At 54.2% G+C, this 23895-nt stretch overlaps 1 protein-coding gene across 4 annotated transcripts in view; it reads right to left on the reverse strand.

Annotated features, from left to right (window-relative positions):
- Positions 1-23895, reverse strand: part of GRIN1 (glutamate ionotropic receptor NMDA type subunit 1) — a gene marked incomplete at both ends in the record, with an annotated part of 33221 nt that overhangs the window by 4762 nt on the left and 4564 nt on the right. Inside the window, 18 exons of one of the 4 annotated variants that reach the window (XM_082775871.1) lie at positions 1024-1134; positions 3814-3959; positions 5009-5118; positions 6105-6266; positions 6693-6850; positions 7639-7787; positions 8233-8345; positions 8679-8797; positions 8898-9062; positions 9195-9322; positions 10076-10211; positions 10799-10882; positions 10976-11120; positions 12616-12790; positions 13243-13364; positions 13899-13999; positions 14785-14847; positions 19134-19310. In XM_082775871.1, coding sequence (XP_082631997.1) covers positions 1024-1134; positions 3814-3959; positions 5009-5118; positions 6105-6266; positions 6693-6850; positions 7639-7787; positions 8233-8345; positions 8679-8797; positions 8898-9062; positions 9195-9322; positions 10076-10211; positions 10799-10882; positions 10976-11120; positions 12616-12790; positions 13243-13364; positions 13899-13999; positions 14785-14847; positions 19134-19310 — 2364 coding nt within the window. The remainder of the gene's footprint in view (positions 1-1023; positions 1135-3813; positions 3960-5008; positions 5119-6104; positions 6267-6692; positions 6851-7638; positions 7788-8232; positions 8346-8678; positions 8798-8897; positions 9063-9194; positions 9323-10075; positions 10212-10798; positions 10883-10975; positions 11121-12615; positions 12791-13242; positions 13365-13898; positions 14000-14784; positions 14848-19133; positions 19311-23895) is intronic. The other 3 variants (XM_082775872.1, XM_082775870.1, XM_082775873.1) reach the window with 3 other exon arrangements.

Consider the following 23895-nt stretch of genomic DNA (forward strand, 5'->3'; position numbering starts at 1 on the left):
CCTCCACGCAGAGCTGTGGCTGGAGACCCCCTGCGACAACGCACGCCGCTCCCCCCCGCGTTCCTGCAGCCAGGGACTGGCCGCCCCACCGCGTCTCCCCGTCCCCGCCGTGCATCGCGCCTGTGGCGGGGAGCCCGCTGCAAGAGGTTCGGGCAGCGCAGCGCCCGCATCCACATGAGACAACAGAGTAGCCACAGTGCAGAGTGTCGTACGACAGACGGCAACATGCAGAGGGACACCAGCTCAGTCCGACAGACCAACAGCCCACCCTGACGCTGGCGTGTCTGAAGCTCCAGCACGAGCAGACACGTTTGCACATGGGGAAACAGCTGGCTTTAGAGGCAGCTATTTGGAAACGTTCTCTGGTTACATGTGAGCAGCGATACTGCGAGGTGGAAAACCCAGGTTTGAAGCAGGCTGGGTCTTTAACAACCTCCTCTTTCAAGCCATGGTGCCTCTTCTAGAGGCTTCGCTGCTGACGATAACCAGAGAGAGCTGTCCCTCCTGTGCCGAGGGCTATGTCCCGAATGCTAAGTCACAAACAAAAATCACATGTAGAGAATGTGACACATATGGCTCTTGGTGAGGTGAGACAGTGCCCAAATTAAATTGGGGTGATTGTTTTTAGGCATACAATGACAAACAGGTACAGGAACACTCAGGAACAGAAAAAGAAAATAAAAATGTCATCAGTTTCAAGAGGTCAGCACCGGTACGGTGAGCAAAGCACAGAGAGGAACATCAGAAATCATCCAGGCAAAAAGAAAACGGAAACAAAACAAAAACTCGGTTGCATCTCCCAACTCATCACAGGACTCCAAAGCACCTCCTGCCTGCCCTCCAGGATCCCAGCATCCTTTCAGGAACACGGGATGACTGACTGACTGACTGACTGACTGGTGACGAACATGAGCTATGCATGTACACTGGCAGCTTCGGGATGGGTGTGTGGCAGTCGATGGGATGGCAGAAGAGAGAAAGAGAGAGAAAGAGAGAGGGCAGAATTGTTCTTCTTCCTCTTACCGTATCCTTGGAGGACCTACGTCTCTTGAAGCTGGAGGCCAGGGTGGAGGTGATGGACCTAAAAGTGGCTTTCTTTTTAGGGTCAGGTTCTGCTCTACCACTTTTTCTATCCTAAAATGAATATGTATAAGCGATTAGATCTCTAGTGTGCTGTTGGAAACGCTAAATCTACTTGAATACTGCCCCGTGTCATGTCCTTCATTTGGGTGAGAAAGCTACTGGAGATGTCATTCCCAGTCCTCCAAGGGCCTCTGTGACCCACAGGCACAGCGCGGCCTCCACACTGCTATGGCTACGGGGCCGGCCTCGCGTCGGGAGCGCTGGAACCCCTCTGGGGAGCAGCCCTGCGTCTCCTGGGTGTCTGCCGGCAGCCTGCAGCGCTGACCTTGCTTCCTCAGGAGCACCTGGGGGTGCTCTGCCTGTCCCTGTCCCTTGCTTCCACCGCCAGCCTGCCTAGACCGAGAGGTGAGATGCTGCACCTACCACTAAAAAAAAATTGCTCAGGGCCTTTTCTGAGGCTGAATCCTAGTGCCACAAGAGAGAGAGAGGACTGCATTGAAAGAGAAGTCATTGTATGAATATTCCATAAAAAAGGTATTCCAAAATTTAAATGATGCGTTTGTGCAAAGCCGAACGTGGTTGTTGGTGTTTGTGGTGTTGTGTTGTTTGTTGTTGTTGTTGTTGTTGTTTTTTCCAAAGTAAAACCGTTTTTTTTTTTTTTTTTTAAAGAAAAAAGGAAACTGGAAGAAAAAATAAAAGTAAATAAAAGAAAACAAAACAAAAAGAAAAGGAAAAGAAAGGGAGGAAGCAAAGCGTTAGCGCTATGATGTCATCAGGGTCAGGATGAACTCAAAGAGAAACAGAACTGAAAAATGTAGCCATTGGTGTTAGCGAGTCGGACCTGGTTGGCGCAGGCTGGGAGCACCAGCCGCCACGGTGCGGGGGCAGCGAGCCGTGGGGACCGGCCGCGCTCGGCGGCGGGCGCTGACAACGATTCCTCCCCAATTGCTTTCGTGCCAATGAGTGTGACCTTGCCGACGGGGGACGGAGTGACCAGGTCTGGCTCTGCTACCGCACGGGGGTAACCAAAATGTATCCCGCTGGTGCGTAGAGCATGCTCGGGGATACATTTGCTCCTCCTTCTCAGTTCTCTCTTTTGCGGACATGCACAAACGGAAAGGAAAGCAAGATGAATGGAATGAAATGTCTTTTTCTTCCATGGCATCTCAGGAAATAGCCATGGCAAAACTGTGATCCCAAAAAACATTATTTTTGTTTGTTTGTTTTAACAAATAAATCTTTCCACTTGCCTACCTTCTAGCAATGTACCAGATACTAGTGCTCTGACGTTTCCTCCTGTGGAAAAGTCTTACAATGTCAAACGGCTCTTTACCATGAGGCTGTTTATCCCCACAGGGCAGCATGCTTTGCTCACAGTCCCACAGACTCTGCCCAAGGACCCAGTGCAGTATTTTCTAGAAGGTTGGCAAGTGAAAAATGGCAGTGCGACTAGTGTGCTCTGTCCCAGCAGCCTTAACCCCGTCGGTGCTGCTGCTTTTTGGAAGCAAAGGAAAAAATAATAATAATAATAAATAATAATAAAAAAGAAGAAATGGCTTTTCCGAAACTCGTATCAGTGAACTGAACCCAGCGAGCTCTCAGGATGTAGCAGCCCGGCCTCATGTTCCCCTCGCTGCTCTCGGGAAGGTGGTGTCCCCCAAGCACCCCCCACGCCCCCCACCGCTCCGCGGGGACCCCGCACTGCGCTCGGCCAGCCATCGGGGGGCTCTATCCCTTGGGCAGTGGCCCTGCAAGTGGCGGCATCCCTGAGTCCCCTGACGGATGCCTGGCTCTCTGAGTGCCGGTTTGCTTCCCCAAGGGTGGGACGCAGCCCGGATGGTTTGCAGAGAGCACCCAAGCGGTCCCTGAGCTGGGGGGGCGCAGCGCGGCGAGGGTGGGGGGAGGCTTGGGGATGTGCCTGGGGCTGTGTCACCATCAGGTACCACCACTCCCCCGGGCTCCCCTCACCCGGGTGCTTCAGGGATGGGAGATGCTGGGGGGAGAGGTCCTTATCCCCAAGTGACAAGAGCACTTAATGAACTGGCTGGGGTGCGGCAGGAGAACCACAGTCCCGGGAGGGGGGCAGGAGGGGCAGGCACTGGAAACCATCGAGAAACCCGGAGCAATTCTTCACAGGACTGCAGGGCAGGGGTGCTTGGGGGCCCAAGGCAGGGATGCTGGGGGGCTTCGGGGAAGGGATGCTCAGAACGATTGGGGCAGGGCTGCTCAGGACCATGGGGCAAGGATGGTCAGGACCACGGGGCAGGGATGGTCAGGACCACAGGGCAGGGATGCTTGGTGGCTGCACGTGAACCCTCCCCTCCTCTGCTGGTGAGCGTGGCTGGAGCAGGTCAGAGAGCCTACAAAAGTTGCTGCTGGCACTGCTGATTCAGCTGTGACAAGATGTGGCTCTGGCACATGGTCCCCAGCAGAGCAAGGTCCCTGTCCCCAGCACCACCAAGGACAAACCAAGGCATTTAAGCCAGGTCTCTCTCCAGGACAGAGCTGGGAATGACACCTCCCATGGGAGGTGGCAATGGCCAGGGGTGGCCCTGGGGATAAGCAGGGCCCTACAGCTCACTAGCAGTGCTGTAACGCCTGGTAGAGTCACTGGGTGCGGGGCGGGGGACAGGGGGGCCCATGCTAGCCCACAGCTCTGCATTCACTGATTTGGTGAAGGAATGGAAAACGCACCTGTTGGAGATTTGCTCTAAAAACGGTTTGTCCTACCTGCAGGTTTTTCCTCCACACATTAACGGCCGCAAACGCCAGCTGCATCTGCTTCCTCCGCGCGTCCTTATGCCTTTTGTAAGCTATTTCTATGAATATTAAAAATATCCCGGCAACAATACCTCCAGCCACCAGCATAAACACACCTGAAATAAGCAGGAAAGTTACATGGGGCAGTGGGAATCGCACCACGACACTTCATTTCCTCTGCATCACGCTCAGCACCAGCAGCATTGGCCAACCCCGGCCCCCCGGCCCCTGCCACCCCCCACAGTCCCAGAGGGGCACCCATGGTGACAGGCAGGGAGGTGGTAGGTTTGGAGCATCTGTATGAGCTCCTTTTGGCTGGGCACCGGTGCTACTGCAGGGATGCTCAGGGCAGGCATGGGGTGCTGGGTGCTGCACCACGCACCGGGGCAGACCCTGTTCCCAGGGCTGTTTGCAGCAGAAATACCCAGCTCTGGTGCTGCTGTTTGGTGCATAGGGAAGCACACCATGTGCTGAGCTCTCTATGCTGTCTTCAGCTGGCTGTGACTCTTGGGGCTGGTACTTGGGGATGGGGAGGTGGCACAGTGCCCTGCATCCCAGGGAATGGAGCAAAAGGCTCCACCTCATTCTCGCTGATGCCAGCATGTGTGGGGTCCCCTCAGACACCACTAACCCTGTGTTGCCACACTGACTGGGGGAAGAGAACCCACCTGGGAGAAATTAATCTTTGCAAAGAGGGGCCAAGGAGAAAAAAACTCTGCATCAGTCATCATCCCCCTGCCCTCTTCCCCTGCTCAGGTCCAGCACACACTCCTCGGGGCTGCCCTTTGCCAGCTCCCTCCTGCAGCAGAGTTCCTGCTCACCCCTGCACCGCTTGCCCCTTCCCAGGATGCTGCCTCCCTCTCTCCCTCTGCACCAATTGCACCCCGACAGCCGTGGCTGGGCCAGAGTGGAGGGACAGGAGTGATGGGCATGGCAGCTGCCCCCGCCGATGAGGAAGCCACCCCAGGGAAGGTGGAGGAAGCTTCGTGGAGCTGTTTCAGACAAGGTGGGGTGGGAACCCACCACAGCAGCCTCCCACCGCTAGGAAAGCACAAACCCAGAAGAAGCAGAGCTTTGGCCCGGGAGGAGAGCTCAGGAGAGGAGAATGTCTTGAGCGAAAGCAGGCTACCCAGCGAAGAGGAAGAAAGAGGTTTGCAGAACAAACCTGCCATATTTTCAAAGGTGAGTGTTGCTGGGGCATTGCTACGGGAATCACACTCCTGATACCTCACCCAAGTCTTGTCCAAATCCTCCATGAAGCCGTTCTCATGGGACCTGAAAGCACAAGGAGACAGGACGGTCACAGGAGACCAGGCGCAGACATCTGGGACACAGGGGCTGGTTTCATGTTCTCTGAAGCCCACTGTCCTTGGGCTCTGCCCTTGGCCGCAGCCTATGGGCATGTCTATGGGTGCTGTGTGTGTGTGTGCACTGTATGTGTATGCCTGGCAGGGTGTGTTTGTGTGCACACGTGTGTGCATGTACAGCTTTGGTGCCAGGGGGCAGATCACTGCTGTGAGGGCTGGACCCACCCAGTGTTACAGCGCAGGGATGGGGATGGGCACAGGGCACACATCCACCACGGGGCTCCTGCACATCCCTGCCTCCTGTTCCTGGCACATCCCCACACCTCACTGCTGTCCTGGGCCACCTGCAGACCTGGGCCTCTCCGTCTTCTCCCAGAAGGGCCCCAAGGGCTCCTAGTGCCTCTCCAGGCTCTGCAGCCCCAAATCCCACCCATCCTGCTGCCACCCAGCTCTTTGGCACAGCTGCCCCAAAGGTGGGGTCCAGGGCCTCCCTAGGTTACCCTGGGTTCCTGCGGGTGGTTTTTGGCCAGTACCCTGCTAGCTCCTGACCCTCTACAATTAATCTTGCTTCTTCCCCTCCCTCCACAGCTGGTTCCCAGCTGCCTTTCCTCCATCACCACATTCCACTCTCCACAATGAACATGGCATTTCCAAACCAACACAGAGAAATCCCTTTTTATCTGTGATACCAGATGCTTTGTGGCACTCCATACTGCAGGCTAACACTGATATAAGAGCCTTGTTTGGAGTTGGGAGGGGACCCGAAGCATCTCTGCCTAACAGAAATATAGTGGAGAGAATAACCCTGGGGAGATGGAGCCAGGCAGCACGGTGCTGTTGGCCTGGCTGAGCTCACAGGGAGGTGTCCTCACAGAGGGGGGTGGCACTGCCTGGTGTGGGGCTACTTGCGTGCTAGCACATGCAGGGTTTGGGGGCTGAGAGCCGTGTACGGACTTGAGGATGGCCAGGGAGACATTCTGCTTCCACGGGCTGTCCTTGCGCATCCCAATCCCAAAGCCGGAGCGGAAGAAAAGCTCCCCCGTCGTCACCAGGTCGCACTTCTGGGAGGCTTCGAACTCCAGCACCGCTGAGTCCCAGATGAAGGCATGGAGCTTGCTGGAAACCAAGAGAGGTGTGACACAGGTAAGGGTGGGCAGCCCACCTTGTCTGCAGCTACTGTGGGAGCAGCAAGGGGGCTCCCAAGGGGGCCCTAACTCAAGCCCTGTGCATGGGGATCAGCATCCCACTCCTGGCAAAGGATAGGAAATATTTCTGAGGAGCATGAGGGGTTGAAATGAAGTTTGAAGCCACCCAGTCTGGCACAGAGGCCAGAAAGGGAAGACAGGGACAGGGCATTGAACACACCTGTCCCACATAGCCCTTGTGCCCTCCACCCAGAGACCTGGCACGTGCTGGGTCTGTGCAGCTCCCACCCAGTCGCGCTTCAGCAGCAGCTCCCCTGGGGCTTGTGCTCACTTCCCCAGGCCCCTGCCCCCCCAGGCCCACCCCAGCATGGCCAGGCAGGGAGCTGGTCCCACTCACTTGTCCCGCACAGCCTGGATGGCTTCAGCAGCGCTCTCGTAATTGTGCTTCTCCATGTGCCGGTACATGGTGCTCAGCTCCACCTGCCGTCGGAAGTAGATGTCCACCGAGCTCTGCTTCACCGTGGCATAAATGAACTTATCGGAGGGGTTGCGCAGCTGAAAGGCAAGGGCAGGGCTTCTATTTCTTCTGTCCTACATCAACAAAACCAGCTCACCCCCAGAGCTGTGTTTCCTGATTTTCCATCCCCTTTAGGGACCTGTTTCTCAGATAACACCTTGATCTCCTCAGTGGAGCTGAAGGTGCCATGGGGCAGTGGATGCTGTAGGGCTCAGGATGCTGTGGAGCTAGGGAAGCTCTGAGACCACAGTGGTGGGCAGGGGATGCTATGGGACAGGGACATCACAGTGCTGAAGATGCAGGAGGCTCACGGATGCCATGGGGCTGACAGTGCTGTGGGCAGAGGATGCAGTGGGGCATGGGATGCTGTGGGCTGGCACTTCTGTGGGGTGCCTTCCTGCTTCCCAGATTGATAGGCTGTGGCTGTGTCCTTGCCAGAGTAGGAAATGGGTATGAAGCATGCTGGTATCTGCTGAGAGTATTGACTGCACCGCAGGGACATTTTCATTAGCTATAACTCATCCATAATGAATCGTTTCCTCGTTGTTTAGTGTAGGCTCTCCAGGAACTGCCAGGCAGTTTGGCTGGGCTCGTGCTGTTTCTGGACAATGTTTTTCCCTGCTGATCCCTGCCTGTGTCTGCCCATCCCCACACACCGCAGGGGCTCAGCCCCAGGCACAGCCCCCGGGCACGGCCCCATAGCCACGTTAAGCAGGCTCCGGGTGCTGCCAGCCACATTACAGGGACCAGGAGGTGCCCACTGCAGGCATCTGTGTCTCTTCCCAGAGGTGGGCAGAGAAGGGGAAATGAAGCAAGGGGTCATTACCCGGGGGTCGTTGATGCCTGTAATTCTCTCCTCAGGTCGGTCCAACACCAGGAAAGCAGCCAGGTTGGCAGTGTAGGAAGCCACAATAATCATAGCAAAGCCAGCCCACACCATGCCAAGAATACGGGCAGAGAAACTCCGGGGAGCACCTGGAGGGAGAGAGGAGAGCTCAGACTGGCACAACAAGGGCTTGACTTAGTCACCAAAGCTGTGCACACCCCATACAAGGTGGATGACAGCTGCAGTTTTGCACTGTTCAACAGCTGTGATTGCCCAAACCAAGAAAAACTCAGCTCCTGTGCAGGATTCACTGCACCCTGATGGAGGGATAACCCCAGGAAATAGAAGCAGCCCAGGCAGGGCTTCCCATCACTGAGGGTGAGGGGTGGCAGGACTGTCTGCATGAGCAGTGCCATGAGCATGCCACTCCAGCATCACCAAATCCCCCTGCAGGGAAGGCTTGGGGGGGGGGGGGGGAGGGGATGAGGGCATGGGCACAGACAGAGCACAGACAGAAGGATGTGGGAGGGGGCACGGGCTCTCTCCCAGCCAGGGCTGCAGCAGAGGGCAGCACAGCTGCCTGCCTTGGCGCACCTTCTCCGATGCCAGAGTTCAGTAGGACTCCCCAGGAGAACCACATGGCCGAGGAGAGTGTTAGGGCATCTTCCTCCTCCTCCTCGCTGTTCACTTTGAAGCGGCCAAATGGGCTGGTAAACAAGACAAAGAGCTCATCTGATGTCCCTTAGCCTGGTTCTCTAGACTCTTCCCCATGCCCTGGGAGCCCTCCAGCACTGATCCTTACACTGGGAGCCCTCCAGCACTGATCCTCCAGCACTGATCCTTACAGACTACGCTCTGCCCCAGGCGGCCCTTCACCCTGCCTCCCTGCCTGGCTGCACAGCCCTCGTGTCCCTGACACTGCCAACCTGTAGCCCTGCCTGCCTCATGCTGGTACCACTCCACAGAGAGCCCTGGGAGACCCCTGCCCATCCCCTGCCTCCCTCGGTGACCCACCCTTGGGTGGCCCACAGCACACTCACCTGAATCGGTCTAAGAGGTACAACATCACCGCCACCACGTGCACAGACAGCCCCACCAGCAGCCAAAGTGTGCTCTGGAAGGGCTGCATGAATGAGTCCAGTGTGCTGCGGGGGATTTCCTAGCACAAGGGAGAAAGAAGAACAATGTTGGCACCCACTGAGCCAGCACCCTGCCCACACAGAATCTCCTCCAGCCAGCCCACCCAGCCCAGCCCATACCTTCTTCACGAGGATGGTCAGACCCTGGTACTTGAAGGGCTTGGAGAACTCGATGTACTGTGCCCGCTCGTTGTTGATGGTGAGGGGAGCCACAATCATGTCCGCCTGCCCGCTCAACAGCTCGCCCATCATCCCGTTCCACTCCTTCTTGTTGCTGTTGTTCACCTACCGCAGAGCCAGCGAGGGGTCAGCCCCTCACCCCAGCACCCACCCCACCGGCCAGCTCTGCCTGAATGGCTTGGCCGTGTTCTGACACAAGATACGGGCAAAGAGGTACCCCAGGCTGCCCAGACTCACCCGCTCTTGGGTACCAAATTTACCATCAGCCACCAGGTGAACCTCATAGGTGAAGTTCATCACCCCCGCCAGGCGAATGAGCAGGTCAATGCAGAAGCCGTAACAACACAGTGCCACGGTGGGGCGGCCTGTGCGTGAGATGAAAAGGGGGGATGAGTGGAGGCAGCCCTCTGCCAGGGACCCTCTGCAGCACCCATGTTTGTCCTCAGGGGAGAGTGGCCACTTGCACGGCTTTGGCGTCATGTGCAGTGCAACCGTGTTACATAGTGCTGCCTGCCTGGGGCACCTTTCCCACCACCTCCATCGCCTGGGGTGTGAGGGAAGGAGCAGTGTGGGAGGAGGTAAGGTGGGGACAGTGGGGCTCCAAGGGGACATGCTGCAGGAAGGTGGGCTGAGCTGCTGCTGACCCTCAGTGGGGGACGGAGGGGACTGGATGTCTGGGAGGAAGCCAACACATCCCTGTTGGGTTGGACATGTCCTGCATGCAGCTCAGGGCTGAGGGGAGCTGTGCAGAGGATGTTGTGATGGGCCAAGGGACTGGGGGTGCATCCACTCAGGGGGATTGGGGCAAGCCCGGCTCTGCTGCATGGCTCGCACCCCCAACCAGGTGCTCACTCCTAATCCTGAAGCAGGCTTTCCCCAGCACAATGGTTTGAGACTGGTGTTAATGCCAGTGCAGCGGGTGCCTCGGGGGTGCTTCTGCTTCAGATCAAGGCAAAGGGAGTGGGGGTTTGTCAGGAGACACAATCATGGGGTGCAGTCCCTCAAAACAGCCTTGGAGCCCACACGGAAGTGAGACAGAGGAAAAGCCATCTGCTGGGGTCACAGCATGGGCCGTGTGGGCTACAGAGGCTGCTGTGCTCCCTGCCTGATGGTGTTACCTGGGATGGTCTCGTTGGGCCCCGTGCAGAAGACCTTTTTGACAGGGTCACCGTTGATGGTGAACTCCTCCCTGCACGTCCCATCTGCTTGCGTGGGCTTCACATACACAAAGGGCTCTTGGTGGATCGTCACAATCTGCAGGGGAAGCACAAGTGTACACTTGTCTCCATCCCACTCCAGAGCTATCTCCTCCCAGGTGGGGAGAGGGACCTTCTCCCAGTGTTACCTCCTGCTTCTGGCCATCAGCTGTTCAGGGATTTCCTGAGCCCAGCACTGCAGCTCTCAGCCCACCTACCCTGCATTAGCTTTTTTAACCTCCTTTTGAACACATTTCCTTCTGCCCTCTGCATCGTCCAGCAGCAAAGGGCTCCAGAACTGAACCACATGTTGGTCAAAGGATCCCATTTTTCTATTTGTTGCAAACAGTTGCTGTGTGCCTTCTGGCTCCCAAGCCATGAGGAACAATGGCCACCTTCCCCTCCGCCCCTTCTCTGTTGCTCTCTCATATCCCCTTTCCATCTGTCTCCTCCCAAACCAAAGGGTTCTACCCTGGTGGTTTGTCCCCAGCTGGAAGTTGTGCTGCAGCTCCGAGCACCTTCCAGCACCTTGTCGGAGTTGCTCTGCTGTAACCACTCTGAGACAGCAGGTGCTGGAAGCTGCAGGGGCAGCAGCAGAAGTGGGGGGTGGATGAAGTCACAACCCCTGCTGCCATGTGCTGTTACCTTCAATTTGGTCGACATCTGATAGCCTTGAGGTTTCTCAGTTTCTCCCCCTGGCCAGATAATCTTCCGGTCATTGGTCAAGACCTGTGATCAGCCCGAGGAAGGAGACAGACGTGAGCCTGTGGGCAGACACACTAGCACTCCCCTCCCGCCCAGGCTGCCCAGGGCTGTACGTACGTGGCTGCCGTTGTAAATCCCAACCTGGACCAGTTTGCGGTTCTGCAGGTTCATGATGCTGTAGTTGGCAAACTTCCTGTCCCCATCCTCATTGAATTCTACCCGGCCAGTGACGCCCTCTGAGTACTTGGAGGACATCAACACCCTGTGAAGAGAAACACAGTGGGGCCAACACAGAAAACCTGTGGTGGCCACTGGGAGATCTAAGAAGGGTTCAGAAGGCAAATGTTTTCTCAGTTGCCTGGTATGGCCATTACCCTACAGAAGTCCAGTCAAGGCCACCTATGACTGGTTCATAGCTTGGTGGGCATCTGCTCCTGGTGGATGCAGTCTGAGGAGCCATATTTCCCAAATGCTGCACTACCCTACCTGCTGTCATTGTCCCCTCTTTTCCATCGGATCAGTCCCAGTCCCCTATGGAATGACTTGGCCCACAGCACCCAAGGAGACCTTCTTCTAGGGGTCTCTTGGGAGCTGCATGCATGCCACAGTTCCTGCTGCTTCTGCCAGCAGCAGCAGCCCATCACAACCTCAGTAACACCCCAGCAGGCACATGCGCCACCAAGGGGAGAACCAACCTCTCTGAGCCCTTGAAAGATGACAGAGAAAACACAGAATCGACTGGGCCCCTTGTGGTGCACCACAGAGAACAACATCACATGGCTCGTGCCAAAGATCGTGTCACTGCTTTTCTAAAGAAAGCTTCACACTCTGCAGGTCCCACGCTCAACAGGACCCAGATGTACAGAAGGAGCATCCTGCAGGACATCATGATTATGTCTGCAGGGAGCAACCCCCAGCACAGGACCCCACTGCTGAAACAAGGGGCCAGGCTGCCCTCCTGCACAGGGAGGGAACTGCTGCCTTAGCTAGATCCCGCCTGCAGAAGAGGCTCTTGTGGCTCCAGCATCTGCAGAGATGCAGCACAAAACATCATGAAGAAAGAAGATCAAGTCCCAGGGACCATATGCAGCATCTGCCCATCACACCACCCACAGCAGTGAGATCAACACACACATGCTCTGATCCTGCACCACATGCCTTGGTTTGCTGAGACCACACTACCTGAAAACATGGCACCAGGGTTTGCTACAGCAGAGAGCAGTCTGCCCCATGCATGGAGATCTCCTGTCCCCAAGCCCTGCCAGCAGTCCAGAAATATCCAGCAAGAAATGCGCCTGCAGCACTGGCAGACACCTCCCCCCACCCTGATTTTGCAGAAACCCCCATTTTCCCCTCTCCCACCCACATTAATTTCCATCCTTTCATGTCCCCAGAGCTGTCCTCTGGGGAGCTGTCCCCAGCTGATCCCAGCTGTCCTAGCATTGCTCAGGGCAGCATGGGGTGGCAGGGACTGAACCAGTGCCAGGCACCAGGATGGTGCCCGAACAGCCTGGACAAACTGGGGCCAGAGCCTGAGCCCGTGTCTTGGCTACTCTTCTAGGACAGATGTAGCTCTCACATTGCATTATGCAGGAGAGTGCAAACAGTCCTGTGCCACTTGCTGTACTGACAGATGCTCTGCACAAAGCGACCATGCTTCCCTCCTGCACCTTTTCCACATGCTCCCACCTTTTCCAGCTCCTTCCCCTAGAAGGACCCTTCCCCTGGGGATGCAGAATGTATCCTTCCCAAAATACCTCTTGAAAAGGGGCCCTGTTTTCCAAATGTTGGTGTTGCCCACGCAGCCCCGCGGTGGGTCGGTGATGTTCTCCTTTTCAAACAGGTCGTGCACAGCCTGGGCCACCACTGCAACAGCGTCACTGATGTGGGCTGATTCATTCTTCCCGTTGATGAGCTGCAAACCGATGACTCCTGCCATGAGTAGAGGAGCAGGTCAGCCCCACTGGGCACCACTGTCGCTCCTACAGACAGGGTTTGCAGACAGCAAGCACACAGTTATGGGGCTGAGGTCCCCTTGGATGCCTGTCTGAGCTCTGGGTAGGGGCAGGTGGCTGCAGTGGTGCTGGGCTGGCACCAACCTGCATGCCACAGCAGAACAGGGGACAACAAGGACACAGAGCCTTTCTCCCAGGTGGCGTTCATCTTGCAGGGCCCCAGCCAGCTGGATGTGGGGCAGGGCAGCGTGGCCAAAGCCCTCAGGCTTCTGCCTCCACATGCGGGCAAGGGAGAGCATTGTGTGGGACCCACCACTCACTCAGGACCACCACGACATTGTGTTTCTCCAGATCACTCATCCCAGCCCCAAGCAGGCTCCTCCAGCAGGCCTGGCCAACAGGGGGTAGGTGTCTCCGGTGGGTGCCTACCATCAGGGGCGTAGCGCAGGGCATTGCCTGAGATCTCCCGTTCTCCCACCAGCCACACGTAGCCGGAGCCCGTCATATTGAGCATGGCTGCTGATCTGTACACCGTTGCCGCATCATCCTCGCTGTAATGAGAAGAAGGGAACAGCACTGTGGCTCCAGGTGCTGATGGCCCCCTTCACCCTGCCTTGCACCCCTGGGAGCCCCAGGCAGCCTCCTCTGATCCCCTCTGGCCACTGGTTCTTCTGGGCAATGAGTAATTGCTTGATGCAATGGGAACCTCTTTCCCAGCATCACCTAATCCCACAATACCCAAAAAATCTGGCCTGCTCCTTATCACTCACCATTTAAAAACCAACAGGGCTCACACTTTTACAGGGGGCTCAGGATACATCACTGGTACTACCACTGCACCCACAGATGCCAGTGCCTTGCAGGACATCCAGGCACCTCCACTGTGGCCATGACTGCAAGGTCTCTGAATGGCAGTGCACCCCATGCAATAACTGGGATGTGGGGTTTCAAATGGATTTTCTCCCATTCTCCTCAAAAAGAGCGGCGTGCCCCAAATCTGCATGGACTCCAGGGCTGGGCAGTGTTGCAAGGGGGAGCAGGGGATTTGGAGCAGGGGAGAGGAGGGAGGGCTGTGCGGGTCTCACCTGGCAGAGAGGATGATGACACGAGCCTCCAGCTCCTTAGCCTCCAGCAGCAGCGACGTCACATTTTTGGTCCCGGGGTCAAACTGAAGCACTTTCTCAGCCTGTGGTTAGTGTGAGCAAAGCTGGTTAGTGCAGGAGACTGAGGACTGTTTGTGAGAGCCATGCTATCTAGAAAAGGGTCAAGAAAATTCATTAAACTGCACAAAAGTCTGCTAAATAAGATTGGTTACAGATATTTTTTTCTTTTTCTTTTATTTTCTTTTCTTTCTTTTCTTTCTTTCCTTCCTTCCTTTCTCTTTTAAAGTTTTGTTTTTTTGGTTTGATTTTTTTTTTTTTTTTTTTTTGCACTGTGCATGCAAACTGAAGTCAATCAAGACCCAAAAAGAGGCGTGCATTGTACAGGAAAGAGAAAAAGGCTTTGAAATGCAATTGAAAACTCAAACGAGTGTTGTTTTTCAAAAACATGGGAAATGAAAAAAAACATATTGCACAGGGTTAACCTTTGGGAATAAAAGTGAGCAACTTACACCAAGGAACTGTTTCCTTTGGGGAGGAAAAGGGGTTGGTTCAACTTTCCAAAAAAAAAAAAAAAACTTGCAAGTTAATTACTGGTTCACATGCATGTCTCAAAAAGAAATCCTTCCAGGGTCAGCTGGCTAGGTTTCCATTCTCAAGTCCAAACCAAACTATCTCAACATAAAAACGTGCTACCAAGAAACATAGTCATGGAACTTTTTTATTTTTTTTCTTTCTTTCTCTTTTCTTTTTTCTCTTTCTCTTTTTCTTTTTTATTTTATTTTTTTATTTTTATCTTTTCTGGTGGCTGTGGCTATTTTTCATTTGCTAGTTAGGTTGGTGGGCGGCGTGCATTTCCATGCATATATACCTTGGGTCCTCGCTTGTTGTCATAGGAAAGTTGGTCGAGGTTTTCATAGTTCCTTTTTTTACTCTGATGAATAATGTGCACAGAGAAAATATGTAGACACAGAAGAATATTATAAACAGTTGAAAATGACGTGTAGTAAAGCAATCCAACATCCACCTCCTCCTCCACTGTTTGCTAAAGGGTCTCTATAACGCTGGAGCTCGCAAAAACCACTATCAGGAGAGAGTGCCTCAGCTCTCGCGGGAGCGTCAGGGTGCAAAGCCGTACTGGTTAGAGCAAGCCTGAGTGCCACAGCTGTCGCGGTGCAGTTGCATTTCCCTTGTGGGACTGGGGAATTCTTCAGCAAGAAATTTTTATCTTAAGCTCAGAAACAATCTACGCATCTCTAAGGGCCTAAGTGGTAGGAATTCCATGGAATTACTGTGGAAGTAAAGGACAAAATGTTGTGTACGGAAAGTGCTGGATAAACACAAACTGTTACTATCAAAGTGTTAGCATCACTACCATTACTATTACCATTACACTCCTGTTCTCCCTAAGAGAGTTTGCAGCATGTGAGGAGCCTCAGCGGAACTTCTCACCTCCTGCAAGGAGGGAGCAGCTTTTTGGAGCTCTGTTGTCATCCAAAAGAGAAAGAAAAAAGCTTGCTATGTCCTGTGTTAGCTCAAAGCATGGCAGTATGAAGCAATGGTGATCATGGGATGACACTGCAACTTTTACCTGGTGCTGGGGGGCACTTGGTGGCTCTGCTGGAGGCAGGGTGCCCGTGGGACTGCTGGGGTGCTTGGTCCTGTGGGGAGCGGAGCAGGGAGCCTGCCTCTCCCCTGCCTCCTACCTGAGCAGCTCCCACTGCGTGGCCCCCAGGGACCAGGGGCATGAAACCTGCTTCTGGAGGTTCTTCTCCTCCAGCAGCGTGCTGCAGGCTGTTGGTGCCAGCTCCTGGGGCTGTGACCCCAGCAGCACACACAGACCCCCACACGACACCCCAGGCCCTGTGGTCCTCCCAGTGCCAGTCTGATGGGGTCTGCAGGGCAGTGCCAGGCAGCCTTGGTGGGACAGTCTGACCCCTTCTTCTTGGCCCCTTCCCAACCCAGCTGGGCATCCCTGACCTGTCTGTGTGGGATGCAGGACACGGCTCTATTCCACCTCCATTTTGCAGTATCTTATGGCAACTGATTCCTGCTGGGAACCTGACCCTTTGCACTCCCGTAACATAAGGGTTCCATTTCCCAGGTTGTTCCTCAGGCAGCCAGGTTTAACCTCTGTGTCTCTCTTTCCAGACTAAACTGTATGCTTCTTCCTGAGCTCTTGGGCCGGGCTTTGACAAGGTGCTCTGCCAGGTGTCCCATCTGTGCAGCTGTGTGATCTGCCCTCTCTTCTCCATGGGCACAGTCTGGCAGACTTTTCACTGCTCTAAGAAGCTGGGTTCTTGCAAGGAAAAGAATCTGAGGAGGAAAATCCACTCCAAGCCAGGCTCTGCCTTCACTTCTGATGGCATTCACAGTGGGATTTTCTGCAACTGCTTCTTTGAGTCTGCTCCAATTGCCAGTCTCCTCCACAGCCTTGGAGGAGAGCAGAGCTGCAGCAGTAGGACGGCACGAATGCTCTCCAATGAAGAGAGACTGCCCACTTTCCCTCAGGCACCATCAATTTAGCTGGAAACTTGGTCATCCATTCTGCAGCCTTCAGACACGGTTGCCCTCATGTGCCTGGGATGTGCTGGCACCTAGACTAAAGCTGGTCAGCAAAGCGAAGCGGAGTCTTGGGTCCACCACAGCTGGACCTGATGGTACCTGATCACCTCTGCCTCTCCCTGCCTCCATCCCTATTGCAATCACCAGAAATGTTGCCTCTCTTTTCACTTTTTCTGTGTGGTCCCAAAGCACTTCCCTGCTCTTCATCCCATGTTTCACTCAGGGACCCACAAATTCAAAATTCACTTTCCACCAGGTTCTCCAGCATTTGCTTAAAAATTACCACTTGCATGATCACCACCGTCCCAGAAGAAGGGAGCTGGCACCCCAGGGACCTTCCACCCATGACTTGGACAAGTTCTGAACTTCACAGCATCTGGTACCTCCCTGAGCCCAATCAGTGCTGGTGGTTAGTGGGCACAGCAGAGCTGTGCTGCTCAGCCAGGGACCAAGCAGCAGCCCCTGGTGAAGACTGCAGACACCTCAGTCAAGACTTGCATATGGGTGTGCCAGTTCTGAGCAGGGCTGGGTTGGTCAAGTGCTGGGCTCCAAGCACCTGCTTGAAGTACATGTCCATGCCTGAGGAACAGCCAGGGCTAGTGCAGACCCCAGAGACAAGCCATGCTAGGGCCAGCTGAGCCTCTCACTCACTACAGGTCCTCAGGGTCTGTGATCCAAGCAGTGAGGAGTTCAAGATCAGCTCTCCTGTCTGTTGCCTCCTCAGGATACCCTGGAGAAAGTTGGGAGGGGGCTGGGGCACCCCTTCACATTATGAAGAGTTGGCACAGTAGTGATTAGAAGGGCAATTAGCAGAAGAAATGAGGAAGAGAGGAAAGCCCTGAGAGGAGCAGCTACCACCTTCCAGACCAGACAATCCAGCCAGTTTGACCAAAGCAAGCTCAAGGGAAAGAGAATCAAGAGCTTGTGGCAGACCCCAAAGGAAAGACACCATGACGTACCACCACAGAGCACAAGCTCCATTCTGGGGATGGCCAGGGCATCCAGAGTAGCCCTGCAGCTGCCAGGAGATACCAAGAGATGTCATAGATTCAGCTCAAATGCAGGACAGATCTGAGGACAGATCTGCTCTCCCCTGCCTTTCAAACCCAAGGTCTCAGTGGCTTTTCTGTTCAATGGACAAGCAAAGAAGAAATACACCCTGTGCCCAGGAGCATTTCACAGAGCAAGTAGAGCGGAAGCGTGAGAGGGAGCAGCAAGAGAGGATGCACAGGAGCTGCAGGAAAACAGAAGGTGGAAACCAAAAGATGAAAGATAAGGGATGATGGACTGACAGCGGGAACAACCACAGTGCTCCCTGGGTGAGAGACACTGTGCTGGAAAGAGGCTGTGGGGATGAACACGGTCCTGCCGTGATCCAACAGGGATGCCTTTGGAGGCAGGAGGATCCCAGCGTGGTCAGTGGCACACTGGAGCCTCACGATGGCCCAGGCTGCAGCAAGGGAGGAACGTCTTGGAGCCCGGTGCCAAAACCAAAAGCCTGCCGGTCAGCTCAGTTTGTGCCAGCCCATGTCTCTGCACCAGCGTTTCCTTTGGTGGTTTGACAAGAGATGAGGAAGAGCAGCCGCAGGCTTCTCTGGCTGGTCACAGCTCAGATGCCAGCTCCAAGCATGAGAGATGCCTATGAGCACTTCTCAGCAGTCGACTGCCAAATGTCAAGAGGCCACGGCTGGGGCAAGTGAAGATCAGATTGTGGCCATGAGCCAGGAGGGAGCAGAAAGGGATGCACTGCTGCAGACCCAGTGGTGGGCTCAGGCTCTGTTCCCCCGGAAGACCTGGGACTTTGCTCCATGGGGCAGGAGGCTCCTTGCTCTCCAGGTAGGTGTCTGCCTTTGAGCCGCTGTAGACAACCAACTCCCTGTGTTGTCCTCCTCTGCTTGGCCTGAATGCTTGCTCAGTCCCGTTACTCAATGGCAGTAGGTCTGTGGCTGTCCTGCCAAATTTCTAGCAGGCTCAGGGGACCTCCCCTGCCTCCCTCCCTGCTTCCCTGCATGCAGATGCCGCACACCTCCTTGGTAAAGCTGCTCCTGCCAGCCTCAGCCGCACTGGTGACAGCATGAGGCGCCAGGAAAGCGGCATTTAGCATGTGCTTCAATGGAGATGGGAACAGGGGCATCAGCCTAACACCTTGGAGCTGACAGCTGCACAGAGAGGTTGTGTTACACCTCTGTGCAGCAATGCGCCGGCCGCCCTCGCCCCTCCTAAGCCACTAAGGTGAGCTCCAGTTAGCCAATTCAGAAGCTGCTTTCTGGGTTGATTTGGCACTGCTGGGTCTGGGTGGGCCCCTGGGTGGCTGTAAGTGGGGCAGGTGCTTCCCTAAGCTGAGTGACTGGTCCTCTCCTTAGGTAGGACTCTTGGGCGAGGCATTTGCAGAGCTCCAGGTTATCCTTCCCTTCATTTTGTAGTTGATTTACATGTAGGAGATTTTGACCATGGCAAAGCAAGTGAAATGAATAAAGTACAAAGTTCTGTCAGGTACTAGTCAGACACTGTTGATGCTTTAAGCATGTTAGCCATGTTACAATGGAAAGAAAAGGTGTTTTACATACAGAAATCTACATACATACAACAGCCCGAGACTTCTAGTTTTGTTGTTGTTGCTTAAACAAAGCTACAAGACAATGTTCAGGAACTGACCTTGGACTCTCTCTCCTCCAAGAGGGTCTCCAGCTTCTTTTGTGCAGCACGACCTTCGTGGTCGTCGCTGACTATCAGAATGACGTGATTCCAGTTGAAGACTCTCATCATCTCAAACCAGACGTTGGCCTGGTGAGAGTATGGTGGGACCGTGCGCAAAAAGGACAGGTGGATGCTCTGCAAGGAAGAACAAGAGCTAAACATAGACTGGTGTGGGTCATCTGCCAGGGTGCGTCTGGGGGACCGGGCAGGGCTGAGAACGCAAGGCCAAAGAGGCAAAGCAGCAATTTTGGGTTGTCCTGGGGGTTGCACACCTTCAGCTGGTTCCTGCGCTCCTTTCTTTTGGCTGAGAAGAAAACCCTGGCTACAATTTCATGCTTTGCTGTGGTCTATCCAGTGCATGGGAGAGAGGGTTTTTGCTTTGTGGCCCATAAATGCTTGGTGAAAAAAACCCTGTCCAGGAATGAACAGTCAAAAATATTCAGTGCAAATATAGCCTTTGCTCTTTGCTCTGTCCAAAAATATTACAGAGCTATGGGCATCACAAAGAAAACAAATTGCCTTCAGAGCATGGTAAGGAGCAGCTGCAGATGCCTGCTATATATGCAGGTATGTAGCAGGCACTGATCAGGAGAAAAGCTCAGAAAAGCAGTTTTATAATACGCTGTTGGATTGTTTCTAGGTCAGCTTGTTCTGCAGCAACATGCAGGAGGAGTCAGTGCTGGACTCCTGCCCCAGCTAACCTATCTGATTTGGTTGAATACATCATTATGGTTGGATGATTGAGCAATAGCAATTCCAGCCTAATTAACTACAGCACTCTTTGGGGAGCAATTGTACCAAAAGCTGCAGCTGACAGAGAGGTTTCAAAAAATGCAGCTTCTCCAAAAGGCCCTAGAGTCAGATATTAGAAAATGGAAGTGCTTACACTCAGCATGGATGCAACTCAGCAAACCAGCTCTGCACAGGAGGGAAGCAGAGGTCTAAAGCAGGAGGGGACAGAAAAGAGAGCATCACAGTATTTCCTTTTTTAGGCTGAGATGGCCCCCTGGACCCACCAGGGCTTGTCCAGAGCTGCTCATCTAGGGAGCTGACCCAGATGGGTCACAAATGTCCTAACTCTGCCATGGCAGCTCAGGCTGGGAGGGAAAAGGCATTGTGTATATCACGGACCAAGGCAGGAGGAGCAGGCAGACCAGCCAGTGCCTTTTCCTCATGCACGGCACAGTGATGAAGTCCAACCAAAGCATGCAAGCACAAAAAGCAGTGCATAGCTCCTGTCCCGGCCACATCTCCATGCACTGGGACATCTCTGGGACAATGGGGCTGCTTGGCTGCCCTGGCCCAAAGCATGGAAATGATGGAGGCAGCAGCAAGATAACAAAGCCTGGAAGCACTTCCTAATTATGGAAGGACAGGGAAGAGCTGTGGCTTTTTAACTGAAAGAGAAAAGGAACGAGGAGAGCCATAATAAGTGCTACAGAGGTGCAGCTTTGTATGACTAGCACAAACATTCCCAACCACGTGCAGAGCATGAGAAATACAGCTCACCCTGTAAGCCCAGCACTGAAAAATGGGATCAGGAAGAAGCCCAAGAGGGACAAAGTCCGACAAGAAATGTGGTCTCCATGCAAGCATGGCATCTGAGCTCTCTTTGGTGGACACTTCCAGGCATTTCCAGGTCCAGTTCCATACCTCAGGCCAGAGGCACCCATTACTTGCTGTAGGTTCGGGCATATTTACTTTCTGAGGCAGTGTCAAAAAGGTCATGGGCTTGCTATGAGGGTATCTCAGCTCTTGGATTCCAAACTGTCATTTTTAAGCAGGATATTGAAGAAAAGCTAATTGCAAGTGCTGAGTCTGGATTTCAAGATGAACAATCCCATCTTTGTACCCTGCTTTTGAAGAACCTGGGACTCCTGAGCTTCTCTGCAGGGCCCAAAGGTCAGTGGAAAAATGAGAGTAAATTCTCCCGAAGGTTAACAAGTCCAGCTCATGATGTGCAGAGGCCATTGGGGATCATGTTTTGGTGCTTTGATAACCTCTACCACAGCATACACCCTGACTACCCACTGCTTTTCCCCTCAGATTGGGCACACAGCGAAAACGCTACTCATTACCAACCAGCAACTCTCCTTGCAAGTCATTTTGCAGGATTCACAACATGTACTCCCCTCTGTGCCTGCCGGGCACAGGGTGGCTGGGATAGGTGCGTGGGAATTGCCTGCAGCAAGCCCAGGAGCAGCTCCCTGCAGCACCCTCCTGTCCCCTGCCGAAATGTGGGAGCTGAGTCCTGCACCCCCTCGCTGAGCTCTGCTTCTGGGGAAAAACATCTGCGACTGAATCCAGGCTTCAAAGCAGGATCACCCTGGTGGAAACCCAAACATACTGGAAGTGATTGTGGTTACGAGGCTGGGGCCAGAGCCCTAGGAACGGTAGGGTTTTAGTGCTGCTGACTTTGTTGACACGAGCACGTGTGAAGAGAGCTGAGGTTCAGGAGATGCAGGTGTACGTGGCTGCACATGGGGCCACTGGGTACTACACGTGTGTTCACATAAGGAACACGTACAGGTCCGTGAGTGAAAGGGTTGCTGTCTTCTTTATCTCTATCAGCCTAAGGACTCATTGCAGCTCCCTGTCCATTGCTGGGACAGTCGTTTTACCTACAGGCTGCAGGAAACAACATGCTCTGCTTTGAAAACCTGTGGGCATCATGTGGTCAGTCCCGTTCCCAGCAACACACCCCAAAACGGAGCCATTGGGCAATTTCAAGGAGACTGACAGAAATCCCAATATAGAAAGGTACCAATTATGCCAAATCAATCAGCTGGGTACTAAAAAGCCTTGTCCAGTGCCTTTGTGGAAGTGTCTTGGGCTACTGCACTGCCTGCTCCGCTCAGCCTGCCCACCCCGCTGAGACCCCTCCTGGAAGCTGCAGGCGTGGGAGGAAGCTGAAATAACTCTGCAAGAGCTCGGATGTGTGCTGGGAGGGGTTTCGGTGGGGGCAGATGTGTGGGGAGCTCGGGTGCAAATGCATCATCCTCACCTCCTCTGATGCACGGATGGGGTGTCCTTTGGGAGCAGTGGGGTTGCTCTGGTCCCCTGCAGCTTCCGTCAGAGGCTGTGGAAAGCTCTGCTGGGCTGGGGTGGGTGGGCTCCACCACTGCCAGCAGCACTGGCTGCTGCTCCCAGAGCCCGTCACCGGCTGCAGCTGCCCCTGCTGATGGCTGCACTGCTGGGAGGAGGCTGGGAGCCCCCCTCCTGCCTCTCACATCACTTCTTGTTCAAGTCCTGACCCTGACACCTCAGCCGAGGTTGGGGGGAATTGGTTTTGTCCCCATTTGCAGTGCAGCTTCTTGCCTTGATTCACACTGTTGCTGCTGAGTATCACTTAACAGTGAGGCAAGTAATAAAAACAATAATAATAATTTAAAAAGAAAACAAACAAACAACCAAATCCCCTCTCTCAGTGAGCAATAACCCCCTGAGAGAGCATGGAGTGAGATGAGAAACCAGAGGGAAAAGCTGTCCCCAGACCCGGGCTGGAGAGACAGGCAGACCTCATCTCAATCACCAGGACTGGGTGCTGGACATTAACGTGCCTCTCCCAGTGCAGCCTGCATAAGCTCCAATTTTCATCTCTTCCAGCAGCAGAGCAGGTCTCAGTCCAGAGCTGCCTCTGATCCCCTGCCCCACTGCCTCTCCAGAAAAATGTCAGGGTCCAGGTGTCAACAGCATTTCATTTTTCTGGGTGAGGCATAAAGGAGATGTGAATGTCCCAGTCAGTAGGACTGCCGGCTGTAATCCCATTTCTGCAGCAAACAGTTATTTGAATACCGGGAGCAGTAAAAGCTTGCTTCCCTCAGGTATCAATACCAAGGACTGGCTGCAGCTTGTGGAGCGCTGCACTTCACTGGAGATGCTCCGAAAGCATCAAAAAGAACTGGGCAAATCTGTCTTGCTGAGGCCCACGCCTCCTCTCTCAGGCAGTTTAACCTTGGGAGGACCATAATTAACTCTGAGACTTCAACCCCTTGTGAAATTTAGCTAAAATTGGCTGATGCCTTCAAAACCAATCAGGAGCATGCACATGAAGTGATCTTGCAAGCTTGTTTCCATAGAAACTAAACCAAAAGATATAATTTCCTGAATTAAAACAAAATAGCAAGCTGATCACTGGAAACCAAAAAGGGAAGCAGCTGAATGTCCCAGTGCTGCACCAGCCTGCCCTGCACAGGGTGGGCAGAGCTTTGCACAACCCTCTCCCATGCCTTCACCTTTTTCCTTTTTCCTTCACTCTTCTGTGCCCCTGAGCGCCTGCCAGCCAAATGCGCAGCCTCCTTGCTCTTCTCTCCATCCATTCTTTGCCCATGCCCAAGCTCCTGCAGGCATCACCCCTCTCTGCAGAAAGGCAGCTGAGCGGGGACCAGCCCTGCAGGGATGCTTGAGAGGTGCCAGGGAAGGGCACCAGTCCCTGCTTGTGAGGGCACCTGTGGCCCTGCACCTGCCCAGTGACCCCAGTGCATCGCCCCTGCCACCGCCATGGGTCCCCCCTCTGGCTCTGAGGGGAACCGCATGGTGTTTATCAGCAATTTTTTTGCGGATAATATTTTTTAAATAGGGAAAGATGGTTGGGGATGTCTGCATGGGAAGCTCCCACCCTCTCAGGGTGAGCTGGAGAATTCAGCACAAGGTCACCCTCTGGAAGTGGCAGCTGATCTGCTGGCATTACAGGTCCAGCCCTCCCCCACCCCACATCAGC

Source organism: Aythya marila, assembly GCF_965140915.1.
Source record: "Aythya marila genome assembly, chromosome: 19".
In the NCBI taxonomy this organism is placed as follows: Eukaryota; Metazoa; Chordata; class Aves; order Anseriformes; family Anatidae; genus Aythya; species Aythya marila.